The sequence below is a fragment of the Silurus meridionalis genome, chromosome 11 (genome assembly GCF_014805685.1).
Source record: "Silurus meridionalis isolate SWU-2019-XX chromosome 11, ASM1480568v1, whole genome shotgun sequence".
In the NCBI taxonomy this organism is placed as follows: Eukaryota; Metazoa; Chordata; class Actinopteri; order Siluriformes; family Siluridae; genus Silurus; species Silurus meridionalis.
The window spans coordinates 10,858,755-10,872,876 of NC_060894.1; the positions used below are offsets into that span (position 1 = coordinate 10,858,755).

The 14,122-nt window shown below is 40.2% G+C and overlaps 1 protein-coding gene across 11 annotated transcripts in view; it reads left to right on the plus strand.

Annotated features, from left to right (window-relative positions):
* The window catches only part of LOC124393419 (cAMP-specific 3',5'-cyclic phosphodiesterase 4D-like), a 190,981-nt gene that overhangs the window by 161,084 nt on the left and 15,775 nt on the right, over positions 1 to 14,122 (plus strand). For all 11 annotated transcript variants that reach the window (XM_046861238.1, XM_046861236.1, XM_046861240.1 and 8 more), the window contains one exon: positions 3,947 to 4,059. In XM_046861238.1, coding sequence (XP_046717194.1) covers positions 3,947 to 4,059 — 113 coding nt within the window. The remainder of the gene's footprint in view (positions 1 to 3,946; positions 4,060 to 14,122) is intronic.

The window sequence follows — 14,122 nt, forward strand, 5'->3', positions numbered from 1 at the left end:
TGGGGACTTACCCGACTTAATCCACCTCTTAATACCACCACTATCACGTCGCAATTATAGAAACCATTAATACTATACAAAAACGCCATATAACAATGCAAGGCATTACAAAAAGAGAGGCATTTCACGTATGGAGTGTGAATGCTATTTAACTAAAGCAAGCTCCAAACCTCTACACTACCGCAACTGTGCCACCTACATCATCTGGAGCAATTCAGAATCAATATTTGTCTGATAACATGACAAAAACATTAAAAACTGTAAATAAAATACAACCACTCCTCAGAGGCTGTAATCCAGTGGTACCGCTCGTATTCACTGGTCTGGAAGTGGCAAACAAACCTTTTCCCGGGCTGAGACACGCTAGCTAGCTTTTCTTGAAAATGGATTTTTAAGAATGTCCGAGACCAAATTCATTTTTCTTCCTCCGTAGGCATAAAAAAAGTCTAACTCGGATGTATTAATGTGTGCAGAGCGATACAGATGCTAGTCGAACTTGGCTGTAACAGTGTTCCTCTGACCAACTAATCAGAGGACGGAAAAATGCTGTAGCTATTCTGGGCCAGCTAGCTTGCCCTGTGAGGCGAATATGAAATTAGTTAAAGAAACAGATCCATTGCTAATATTCTCTAAGGTAAAAAGGCCAGCACTACTAATTTTGAAGGCCCTGGGAAGATTAGATTGACATGGCAGCACATAGAGGCTGAAATCTGATTGGACAAAAAATCTAACATCCACATACACGTACTGGAAGCAGTGTAGCCAAGGGAAACGCTATGAAATGAGTAGAATAGACTGTTGGAAATAAATGAATTCAATTTAATGGAACAAATATTAGAATTAAGGTTGTAAATGTAGATTGGTGCTTCCGATAGTGTTTAGGTCAGCAGAAAATGCTTTGCTGGCCCTGACGGCCCACCACTGATTATTCGATGACAGCGTGTGTGCATCTTGTCTTGACTGTGATGAACATGTCAGTCAAACCACTCTTTGCTTTCTCCTTATGTATCAATTGATCGATGCGATTTATTTTGTCACTGAACCAGGGATTGCTGAATGCAGTGCGTGGATGCATAAATTTGTTCGTGCCAGGGCTGTTTAAAGCCGTTTATGCTAGATTGGACATATTTAGTGAGGTATAAAGGCACCGACCGGTCATACACACTTGCTCAATCAGCACTCGGGTTCTTGGTGGCACCTGCCGATACTGATTGATCTTGTATATTATGAGCTGTTCTTTAAATAGCACTGGCTAAAAATAGCAAGGCTCTGCCCCCTCCTTAGAAATGCAGGGTTGGGAAGGTGAATGGAATAAGAACTAGGGGAGATGAGGCAAAGCCTGAAATAGAGAGTGGGGGAAGAGACATACAGGCGGATAAGACTGTGGAGAATGATGTCATCTAAACTCTGACGTCACTCATCAGTGTCCTCCAGGGACAAGGAGAAGCCAGTTTCCGCGACGCCGCTTTTTTCCTACTGCTTTCTTGGAAGAAGCTTCTGTGTGTGTGTGTGTATGTATGTATGTGCCACGGATTGCACTGGCATGCTGTGGGAGGGTGTTAGAACATGCCATTCGGCTGGCACAATGGACACAGATTCCATGTGTTTCCTGAGTCATGGAATTTCACACCGTGAACATTGCTATGGCACCTTATGACTTTAGGACCTACTGTGGTGCATGATTTCACGAACACAGCACTACAGCTTATACTCAAAGATGCATTTGGCATTACTGGCGGCTTTTAAGTGTCTCGCTGTGAGAATCAGGATGAGATCACAGGATTATACAGAAAATAAAAATACCTGCAAGGTGTACAATTTCAACTTCAATCTAATTCTTCAATCTGATTGGTCATAATTGGTAAATTATTTGCAGCGTATTTGATGAAATGGGGAAGTTTTCTGTCAGTCATTTTTTCTTTCTTTTTTTGGTTTTGGGCGGCGTCTCGGCATCAGGGCTTTGTAACACTGAAAACTAAAGCTGTAAATTTTGTGGGTTATTTTGGAACAGAAGGGCTTTAGATAGTGGAGAGTTGTGCTCTGCTGTAAGCTGCATTGTTTTGTCTCATTAATTCTGAGAACAAGAAAGCAAGTGACGATGTGAATGTTGTAATCTGTATTTAGTTATAATAGAAGTTAAACAAATCTAACTATAAATGTACAGTTATATATATATATATATATATATATATATATATATATATATATATATATATATATATATAAAATATAAATGAATAATTCTCACACTCCAGAAACCAGATACAGCAACCCAAGCTCAGAATCATACTGGGAAATCTGGAGCTCTGAGTCAACAACACTACCTGCTGCATTACCCTGACACCCTTTTTTTGTATTTTTAAAGCAGCAGTATGTTTTGTTGGATGAACATTTCGAGGTGCAAAGTAATGACGTGCATTAAACAGTTACATGAAATACCCTATCATGGAATACATCTTTCATTACGAGGCAGCATACCAGAAAATTCTGTTTTAGTGTTTTTTGTCCCCATAGCCAGTCTTGGAGAATCCAGTCCAGAGTTTTGAGCTGAGCTAAGAGCAGCCTCAGAGTGTTGCACTAAACATGAGAAGAATGCCATTGACGTCAGAGGAGACGCTGTCAGCAAGGACAGTGGTCCCCTGTGCTTGCAAACTCTCCTGAGCGATTTCATGGCCTTTTGAAAGGGGGAACAGACTGAGAAAACGGGTGAAAGTGACATATTGTAGACAGACCCTTAACATGGGGCTCGTATTTCTCTGTCTCGTTCACAGTGAATCCAGCCCCTCAATACCCAAGGTCTTTTTATTTGAGGTAATTGCGTCAGATGTCATATTAGACATTGGTTATACGCTTATTAAATGATAGTTACGGTAATATAACTATGACAAGGCGTTCTCTTTTAAAACATTTTTTTTGCTTTCTTCTGTATACACAGGGTGTTTAATGTAAATCTCTTCTAAAATGTTAATATCAGATGAGCAGTAACAAAAACAATAAATCTAATTTTTTGGTAACGCTTACATTTGAGTTGCAGCTTTTTGACAGAATGAAGGCTTTTCTGCTGCTCAGATTACAGCATTACTCCAGTCCAAAAAATCCAGACCAGCTTTTCTTTTTCTTCCTGTGTCGTGCTCTCCGGCTCTTTAGGCTTGGGCTTTCACAGGAAACCGATTGTGTTTTGTGTAAAGCAAAGCCTCTTAAGTCATGCCACCACGTTGAGGTGCTGCTCAGTTCTAACTGGCTCACTGTCCCCCCTCCCTTTTTTTTTTAATCAGCGTGGATATCAGCTTGTTGAGCTGTCCCCCTAACAAAGGAGGGTAGCTCATCACTGTGCTCTTACAGCTTCATATGGGGGTCTGGTCTTTGGCCAAGGGAGCTGGAGAGGAGGTGCAAGCAGAGTGAGCTTTGCTTTTCGCTCTGCTCCGTTTTTTTTTTTTTAGAAAGAAGTGCATGACTGAAAGGCAAGAGCTGTCTGCGTGAATTTCTCACTCTCCTCCAGATCACCCCCCTCACCTGATGGACCACTACTGGAGACTGACGCTAGTCATGTGTTGGGATGCAGATTTGTTGTGTTAGTCAGTGACGCATCTGGCTCAGGATTTTTGTGGATGTGTGCTGTGTTATTTTGCATAGTTAGAGCATGGTGTTCCATTGCTCTCAAGGCCAGGATCTTTGCGCTGCTGGACTCTCACCGGCATAACTTCTTTTCACTCATTCATTTGGACATTTTTTTACTGACTAAATGGAAAGCTTTTCCAAGCCCGGGAGCTTAGATTTGGTTCTTCAGACCTTCTCCTCCTTATAGGATAGTTCTTTATTCATAGCAGCATGAAGAGTCACCCGCGTGTAAAATCCGGACAGCGCGGCATGGCTGGATATGAGGCCTCAGCTAGCCCCGTGAAACGCCTCAAAACTGACCACAGCCTTCCCTCCTGTCTTCCCCCAGAGGAGGCCTACCAGAAGCTGGCGACAGAGACACTGGAGGAGCTTGACTGGTGCCTGGACCAGCTGGAGACCCTCCAGACCCGCCACTCTGTCAGTGAGATGGCCTCCAATAAGGTGAGTCAGCCTTCCAGCTTCCATTTCTTAATGGTGCATATCATTCACACATGGGCACAAGTCACATCAGTTGTCCTTGTCATCCCATTCATACTGTTTACAACGCAATTATTGAGACTCCAGTGCCATGCTGAATCATGACAGAGAGCCCACAAAAAATACTAAAACTCTTATCTGAGAATCTTATGTCGTTTTAGGTGCTCATTTTAAACATTGGGAAATAAATAAAATTCTGAAATATAAATGTATTAAATATTGTCCCATATGCCATCTTCCCGTTTTTTCTTTACTGTTGGTCAAGGCAAGCAGGTAATATAGGTTTAGCTGTAGCTGAGACTTTTCAGCCAGAGCCAAGATGGCCACCCAAGGGATTCACTGTTTGGCAAATGTACACAAACCAGATGTTACACACAAGCTGTGTGTCAGGCATGGTTAGGATTCTCCATCACACCGCTCCAGGGGTCAACCTCTTCATCAGCTGACATGATACTCTCTTTCGGTAGCCCTCTCTGCTGTGTCAATGCACCGGCATCTCCGATCAAAACAAGACAGGATGATTGTGATGCTATGTGAGTATGGATGACTGGCTCACCAACATGCTATGTGTGTATGTGTATGTGCAGGTGCACACACAGACGATTATTTTGCTCTTGCTGTCATTTGCATTATATCTGTGATTGTGGCTTCTGTGGAAGTCAGACTGCGGTGGATACGTGGATGTTTAATATACACTGGCTGTGAATGCAGCTTTTTTGTTTTGACTGTGGTTACACAGATGCATTGTGCTCAGTACTGTATCTCATATATATATGAGAGAGAGAGAGGCACTGTTGTTTCAGCAAAAGAATAGAATAAGAAAATACAGAAAAATTGTAGTATTCAAAACAGAATATAATCATGAATAACAGCGTCTATAAGCTAAAGTGGCAATTATTTAGTGTGACCTTGAGCAATAGCAGGAACCTGGATCTCATAAACCTAAATAGAATGGAACTAATAATGTCATTGCTACACTCTGTATTTGTCCTTTTATTTCATGTTCAATTTAGAATAACTGCTGTAAAAAGATCTATTACACTAGGTCTGTGCAAGACATGTCTAAGCATTACATACACATGTATGAGTTTAATGCAGTTAAATTTGCTAATACGGCCAATTTATTATCACATCATGTCATTCTAATTGGCAAAAATAACTTTTGACTGACATAAAAATTATACTTTAGCATCCACAGGGACAATCTTAAAGGAAAAATCATCAAACACACTGGATACTCAAGATGTGGTAGTCAAGCTTTTTAGAAAAATCAGGAGAGGTCAGGGACAAAAAAGTACCGAAAGGCCAAGAAAACTTTCAAGAAAAGTCTCTTCATTGAGAGACAGAAAGAAGTCCAGCATGGACCTGGCCCAGCATCTGAAGCTTCATTGTGATGCCAAGTTCACTCTTCTACAGTCAGAACTGATGAGATCATGAATGACATGTACAGACAGGTTTTATTTCATTATTCCATCCTTTCTGGAAAGCAGGATAACAGCATGGTAATGATCGCAAGCACACTGCTCATGCAGAGAAATCATATTTAGAGAGAAAGCAGGTGAAAGCAACACTGACAGTCATGAATTGACCTTTTCATCCAGACCTGAATATTATAGAGTCAGTATGGGATCACCTGTACATAGACAGAATATATATATTTATATATATATATATATATATATATATATATATATATATATATATATATATATATATATATATATATATAATTTTTTTTTTATTTTTTTTTATGTTTTCTGAGGCTTTAGCATAAAGGATCCTACAATATTAATACGATCAGAAAGCAGGGTGCTGTATGTCATATGCATGCGCCATTAGACATCGACAACAGTAAGAAATAGACGAAGCAGTGTAGCAATACCAGTTCAAAATGTTCATCTGGTAATCCAGCAATGTTTCTTTTAACTTTTCTGTACACTGGTGAACAGAAGGCAAAAGCTTCCTAGGAATCATTAAGCTGCTTTCATTCTACCTAAGCCAACTTTCTTTCTAGGAAGCATAACCTGATAAAGGCATCATTGTTTCGTTCTTAGCAGATATTCATTTACTATTGGAATTTAGGACTTTGTAAAGTTGGTGGTGCTGGTATTCATACAGAAATGAGTCTTTCTCTTACAGACAAATTATTTGTAGTATCTTTTTCCTCTACTTTCTACTACCTAGTTTCTGTAATTTATCCCCCTTATAGTTTCTCAAGTTTCTACCTACTAGTTCACCTACTTTTCATTTTCTAGATTCAGATTCTAGATCTAGACTTTCCACTTCCTAATTCCACTTATTAAACTATCTTGTTTCACTACCACCTTCTTCTCCCACTATCTACTTCATAGATCCCCTGCTTTAGACTTCCATTTAATAAAATATACCTTTATTCGTCCCACAGTGGGGAAATTTATCATTACACATTCTAGTTTCCTTAGTTTCCACTACCTTGTTCTCCAACCTTCTACTTCACTTCCTAGTTCCACAAGTGTGTACTTCAAAAATACCTTAATTTCCACTTCCATTTAGTTCTTCAGTTCACTATTGTGTTGCATGTGTGCAATTTGATATCCAGTCACTTTTATCCCTCTGTTATGGTACATCTATATTGTAAAGAATGTTGTTTGTTGTACAGTTACTTACATTCTGTAGTGTTCATATATACTGTAGGCATCCAGTTGTTTACGTTATGGAAGATTTATTAATTAATTCAAGATTGCATAAGAGAACCGAGGAGATGATTGACTATGAGCATTAGTTCTAGTAAGCAGACACATACATTACTGTGCAAAGTTTTAATCAGGTATTAAAATTAAGAATGCTGTGAATTAAAAATGCTTTCAAAAATATCCCTTTTTATTGTTTATCAATTTACAAAAGGCAAAGTGAGTGAACAGAAGACAAATCTAAATCAAATCAATATTTGGAGTGGTTATCTTTTGGCTTTCAATTCTTACATGCACAAATTCAGGGATTTTGTAAGATCTGAGTCAGGTGTATGATAAACCAACTATATCAAGCAGGTGCCAATGAATATCAATTTCATATGTAGGTTGAAACATAGTCATTACCTTAAACAGAAACAGCTGTGTAGGAGGATTTAACCTGGGTGAGGAACAGCCAAACTCTGCTACTAAGGTGAGGTTGAGGAGGACAGTTTCATGTCACAGGGCATACACCATCGCAAGACTGAGCACAGCACCAAGACACAAAGTAATTATACTGCAACAGCTAGGTCTTTCCCAGGCATTTTTTTAAAGCAGACTGGGGCTTCATAATGTGCTGTTCAAGCTATTTTGAAGAATCCCAAAGAAACAGACAATGTTGAGGATATGCAGTGGTTGGCCAAGAAAACTTAATGCAATGGATCATATCCAGCAGTGCCATCAGAAAAGAACTGGTGGAAACCAGTGGGTCTTAGGAACACCAATCTACTAAAAGGAGGAGTCTGGCCAGAAATGGTTTTCATGGTAGAACTGTGTTTAAAAAGCCATACCTCCAGCATGGAAACAAGGCCAAGTGACTCAAATATGCATGAAAGCATAGAAACTGGGGTGCAGAAAAATGGCAGGAGTCAGAAAGAAATGTTTGGCTGTTGCAGGAGAGCGGTGCAATAATAAACATCTGCAGGCAACAGTGAAGCATGGTGGAGGGTCGTTGCATGTTTGAGGCTGTATTTCTGCAAATGGAGTTGGAAAATTGGTCAGGATTAATGTGTCCTGAGAAATACAGACAGATATTGTTATATGTATATGTAATATCATCAGGGAGGCATCTGATTGTACCCAAATTTATTCTGAAGCAGAACAAATGACCCAAATCTTAGTTTAGCATGGAGAAGATTACCAGTACATCCACAGAAGATGTGTGGTTGGTTTTCCAAGATGCCTGGAACAAGCTACCTATTTGAGTTCCCTAAAAAACTGTGTACAAGTCTACCTAGAAGATTTGATTTTTGAAGGCTACATACAAGTGCATTCTTTCACACCAACTTTTAAGTTTTTTACTTCGCTTTGGATATATTTGTTTAGATGCATTAGCTGGTCAGTTGCTCAGTTGCTCTTAAAAAAAAGACTAAAGATCTTTATCCTGGTCAGGCACAATGTTTATATAGCTGTAATCAGGTATCAGGTGTTATATTACACAGATAATGTTCGGTTGAAAACGATCTTTATAAACATAGAAAAAATGTTTTTTAGTCACTGTTCAAGAATGTTAAAGGGTTATATAAAGAAGGATAAGTGGAAATCAGGTGTAAGTGTAGATATTGTTATTGCAACTGAACAGAAATAAACTGAATGAAAAACAATGAGAAAAAGAAACAAAGACCGTAACCTGAAACATGGAATGGGAATCACAACAAGAACCACGAAAGACAAAAAGTGCTGTGAAAGGTGAAGCAAGTGAGAGCAAGTGCTAATTACTAGTGAATGTAAATTGGTAGAATTGGAATGTGAACAGTAGCCCTGTGGCTCAAGGCATCAGCCTGACACAAAAGATCTGTAAAGTGTTACAAACTAGCAGGTTGCTTATATGGAACAGGAATGGAGAATATTTTGTATTGTAAAATGTAATTGAGATAAGGCATTACAGTACGCAATATGGTACGCAACCCGCAGCAACAACCCCCCAACCCCTTGTCGTATCATGACTGGCTTTAAGCGCATCAAGCATGCTTCTGAAATGCTGGAATCAGTTGAGCGATTAAGTGAATACCCACACACGCGTATATGTACACACACTCAACAAAAACACCCACATAAACTGCAACAAACACACCAGTTCTGTCACTTAGGAGGCCTAAGCGTGATCCTACATGCTTACAGTTGCTATGGAAACACAATAAACTGAGCCACTGGTAGAGTGGGGGGGCCAGACAGAGAGAAAACAGAGAGAGAGAGAGAGAGAGAGAGAGAGAGAGAGAGAGAGAGAGAAAGAGGTAGAGATGTCTACGTCTATTCCTACTTGTACATTCAAATAGATTAGTAATAAATGAGTTTTATTTACAATAAAAGGGTAATCATAAGATTTCTTAGAGAGTAGGCGTCGGTTTTTGGGGTGATGATTCAGTAAATGTATGACTCAGAAGTAAGACACATATGTGGATATCCCTTTTCAGTGCTGCCGGGACTCCAGAAGCTTCCCTGTGCCAGGAAAGATATTTGATAACATTTTAAACCTTCACCGTTTTAGCATTTTGGAGTCTGAGTCTAGCCAAATAGAATCATTGTTATGGAAGGGTCAGCTTTAAATCTTGTTCATGAAGTTTAGCGTCAGTCGTGTCTGAAGTGGGAGTTCTGAGCCAAGTGTGAAGTCACACTCCTCTGTTAACATGTTAACTGATAACACTTCTGATTTTATGCTAATACGACTTTCAAATTAATTATGCAACATAACGTTCATCCTACCTCTGTATTTAGCAATGCAAATAACAAAATATACTGACACAGCATATTTTGGTTGACGTTTATATGATATTTTGCCACTGCATTATAAACGGTGGTTTCCAGATTAAACATTGTAAACGTGGTTTACAGACTGAATATTATAAACGCGGTATCCGGATTGAATTGGACAAACTGGAAACTACTATGCGAGAGAGAAAAAACTTCCCAAAAATTGTAAAATGAAATTATTTTTAGTCATTCTGAACTTTTTTTTACTCTTATGTCAGTGACAAAAAAGCTTTGCAACATGCATCCAATTTTTCTGGATTTCAGGTCGGGGAATTTCTATTGTGTTAAAAAATCTGAAGTAGTTTTACTTCCTGTAAAACACATGCAGTATGAAATGTATTGGGTTCTTGATTTGCCAGTAGGGCTGTTTTACTGTTAGCGTTACCCTCTACCTCCGTTTCACCATATGCCACACCCTGTGGATTATGAAGCTGGTGGCTTTTTTGTGCCTGGAAACAAACCCAAAGCTGAAGCGAGGAGAAATATAGAGTCAAGCAGAGAGAAAAGAGATGACCGCAGACCACTCCTCCTTCCAGGACTGCGGCTGAGAGTTGGGGTTCTGCACACACGCTGCGGTGCGGGAGTCGCTGCCACTCTGCTGCATTACTTCAGAGCCTTAACCACAAGGAAGGAAAAGCCAAGCCATTGAGTTCTCAAAGATGCCGCCGATGGCTTTAATCAAAGCTACCCGAACTCCAGATGTGTCCAAAGCCCCAGCCTGCTCCAAAAAACACCACACTCCTCATTCCCAAAAACCGCAGAGGCCTGGTAGCGTCTCCAAACAGCTATAACAGGAGCAGTGTGCAGCAGCACTACTATTGTATTACTGGCTTCAGTGGAAATGCAGGTGATTAGGAACTGTTGTAAAACATAATGGTACAAACTAGAAGAAGCATAAACTTGACAGGAGGAAGATAATTCATTATGAAACCATCTGATTTGGGCTAATTAATAATCACTGCTCTGAAATGCCGACTGATCTGAGTGTGGAAGTAAAACAAGTCATTAAAATGCATAACTAGAAGTCTGTTTACAAAATTCATATAAAAAGAGACAGATGTCTATGGGTGTGTGGAGCGAAATTTTGTCCGCATTAAAAGTGACACACAGAACATGTGTTGTGCAGTTTTAGGGTTTTATCATTAAAAAGTCGGTTTATCTGTTAGTTATTTCTAGCATATACACTTATAATTACCACCTTAATTACACAGGTATGAGTATTTAGGTTGAGAGGGAGCTCAATTTTTGCATGCACAACTTTTATGAATGGTGGTTCAGGTCCAGGTTCAGGTTAACATGCCTTGATAAAGATCCAAATCCCCCATGCGTATAGTGCTGCTTTGTCTATTGCAGCAGATGGCGAATAGTCAATGACCGTACAACTACAAAATGCATCTGTGCAGTAGACCTACCTGACAAAATAGGAAACTTAGTGCATGAGCAAAACATAATGCATTCTGTTATACACATGGACAATTTTTTTTTTTTTATAATGAATTGCGAATGATATACAGGGAGTGCAGAATTATTAGGCAAATGAGTATTTTGACCTCATCATCCTCGTTATGCATGTTGTCTTACTCCAAGCTGTATAGGCTGGAAAGCCTACTACCAATTAAGCATATTAGGTGATGTGCATCTCTGTAATGAGAAGGGGTGTGGTCTAATGACATCAACACCCTATATCAGGTGTGCATAATTATTAGGCAACTTCCTTTCCTTTGGCAAAATGGGTCAAAAGAAGGACTTGACAGGCTCAGAAAAGTCAAAAATAGTGAGATATATTGCAGAGGGATGCAGCAGTCTTAAAATAGCCAAGCTTCTGAAGCGTGATCATCGAACAATCAAGCGTTTCATTCAAAATAGTCGACAGGGTCGCAAGAAGCGTGTGGAAAAACCAAGGCGCAAAATAACTGCCCGTGAACTGAGAAAAGTCAAGCGTGCAGCTGCCAAGATGCCACTTGCCACCAGTTTGGCCATATTTCAGAGCTGCAACATCACTGGGTGCCCAAAAGCACAAGGTGTGCAATACTCAGAGACATGGCCAAGGTAAGAAAGGCAGAAAGTCGACCACCACTGAACAAGACACACAAGCTGAAACGTCAAGACTGGGCCAAGAAATATCTCAAGACTGATTTTCTAAGGTTTTATGGACTGATGAAATGAGAGTGAGTCTTGATGGGCCAGATGGATGGGCCCGTGGCTGGATTGGTAAAGGGCAGAGAGCTCCAGTCCGACTCAGGCGCCAGCAAGGTGGAGGTGGAGTACTGGTTTGGGCTGGTATCATCAAAGATGAGCTTGTGGGGCCTTTTCGGGTTGAGGATGGAGTCAAGCTGAACTCCCAGTCCTACTGCCAGTTTCTGGAAGACACCTTCTTCAAGCAGTGGTACAGGAAGAAGTCTGCATCCTTCAAGAAAAACATGATTTTCATGCAGGACAATGCTCCATCACACACGTCCAAGTACTCCACAGCGTGGCTGGCAAGAAAGGGTATAAAAGAAGAAAATCTAATGATATGGCCTCCTTGTTCACCTGATCTGAACCCCATTGAGAACCTGTGGTCCATCATCAAATGTGCGATTTACAAGGAGGAAAACAGTACACCTCTCTGAACAGTGTCTGGGAGGCTGTGGTTGCTGCTGCACGCAATGTTGATGGTGAACAGATCAAAACACTGACAGAATCCATGGATGGCAGGCTTTTGAGTGTCCTTGCAAAGAAAGGTGGCTATATTGGTCACTGATTTGTTTTGTTTGGTTTTGAATGTCAGAAATGTATATTTGTGAATGTTGAGATGTTATATTGGTTTCACTGGTAAAAATAAATAATTGAAATGGGTATGAATTTGTTTTTTGTTAAGTTGCCTAATAATTATGCACAGTAATAGTCACCTGCACACACAGATATCCCCCTAAAATAGCTAAAACTAAAAACTACTTCCAAAAATATTCAGCTTTGATATTAATGAGTTTTTTGTGTTCATTGAGAACATGGTTGTTGTTCAAATTAAATCCTCAAATAAAATTAATCCTCAAAAATACAACTTGCCTAATAATTCTGCACTCCCTGTACAGTGAGGAAAATAAGTATTTGAACACCCTGCTATTTTGCAAGTTCTCCCACTTAGAAATCATGGAGGGGTCTGAAATTGTCATCGTAGGTGCATGTCCACTGTGAGAGACATAATCTTAAAAAAAAGGCAGAAATCACAATGTATGATTTTTTTAACTATTTATTTGTATGATACAGCTGCAAATAAGTATTTGAACACCTGAGAAAGTCGATGTTAATATTTGGTACAGTAGCCTTTGTTTGCAATTACAGAGGTCAAACGTTTCCTGTAGTTTTTCACCAGGTTTGCACACACTGCAGGAGGGGTTTTGGCCCACTCCTTCACACAGATCTTATCTAGATCAGTCAGGTTTCTGGCCTGTCGCTGAGAAACACAGAGTTTGAGCTCTCTCCAAAGATTCTCTATTGGGTTTAGGTCTGGAGACTGGCTAGGCCATGCCAGAACCTTGATATGCTTCTTACAGAGCCACTCCTTGGTTATCCTGGCTGTGTGCTTTGGGTCATTGTCATGTTGGAAGACCCAGCCTTGACCCATCTTCAATGCTCTAACTGAGGGAAGGAGGTTGTTCCCCAAAATCTCGCAATACATGGCCCCGGTCATCCTCTCCTTAATACAGTGCAGTCGCCCTGTCACATGTGCAGAAAAACACCCCCAAAGCATGATGCTACCACCCCCATGCTTCACAGTTGGGATGGTGTTCTTGGGATGGTACTCATCATTCTTCTTCCCTCAAACACGTTTAGTGGAATTATGACCCAAAAGTTCTATTTTGGTCTCATCTGACCACATGACTTTCTTCCATGACTCCTCTGGATCATCCAAATGGTCATTGGCAAACTTAAGACGTGCCTGGACATGTGCTGGTTTAAGCAGGGGAACCTTCCGTGCCATGCATGATTTCAAACCATGACGTCTTAGTGTATTACCAACAGTAACCTTGGAAACGGTGGTCCCAGCTCTTTTCAGGTCATTGACCAGCTCCTCCTGTGTAGTTCTGGGGTGATTTCTCACCTTCCTTAGGATCATTGAGACCCCACGAGGTGAGATCTTGCATGGAGCCCCAGTCCGAGGGAGATTGACAGTCATGTTTAGCTTCTTCCATTTTCTAATGATTGCTCCAACAGTGGACCTTTTTCACCAAGCTGCTTGGCAATTTCCTGTAGCCCTTTCCAGCCTTGTGGAGGTGTACAATTTTGTCTCTAGTGTCTTTGGACAGCTCTTTGGTCTTGGCCATGTTAGTAGTTGGAATCTTACTGATTGTATGGGGTGGACAGGTGTCTTTATGCAGCTAACGACCTCAAACAGGTGCATCTAATTTAGGATAATAAATGTAGTGGAGGTGGATATTTTAAAGGCAGACTAACAGGTCTTTGAGGGTCAGAATTCTAGCTGATAGACAGGTGTTCAAATACTTATTTGCAGCTGTATCATAAAAATAAATAGTTTAAAAATCATATATTGTGATTTCTGGATTTTTTTTTTTTAGATTATGTCT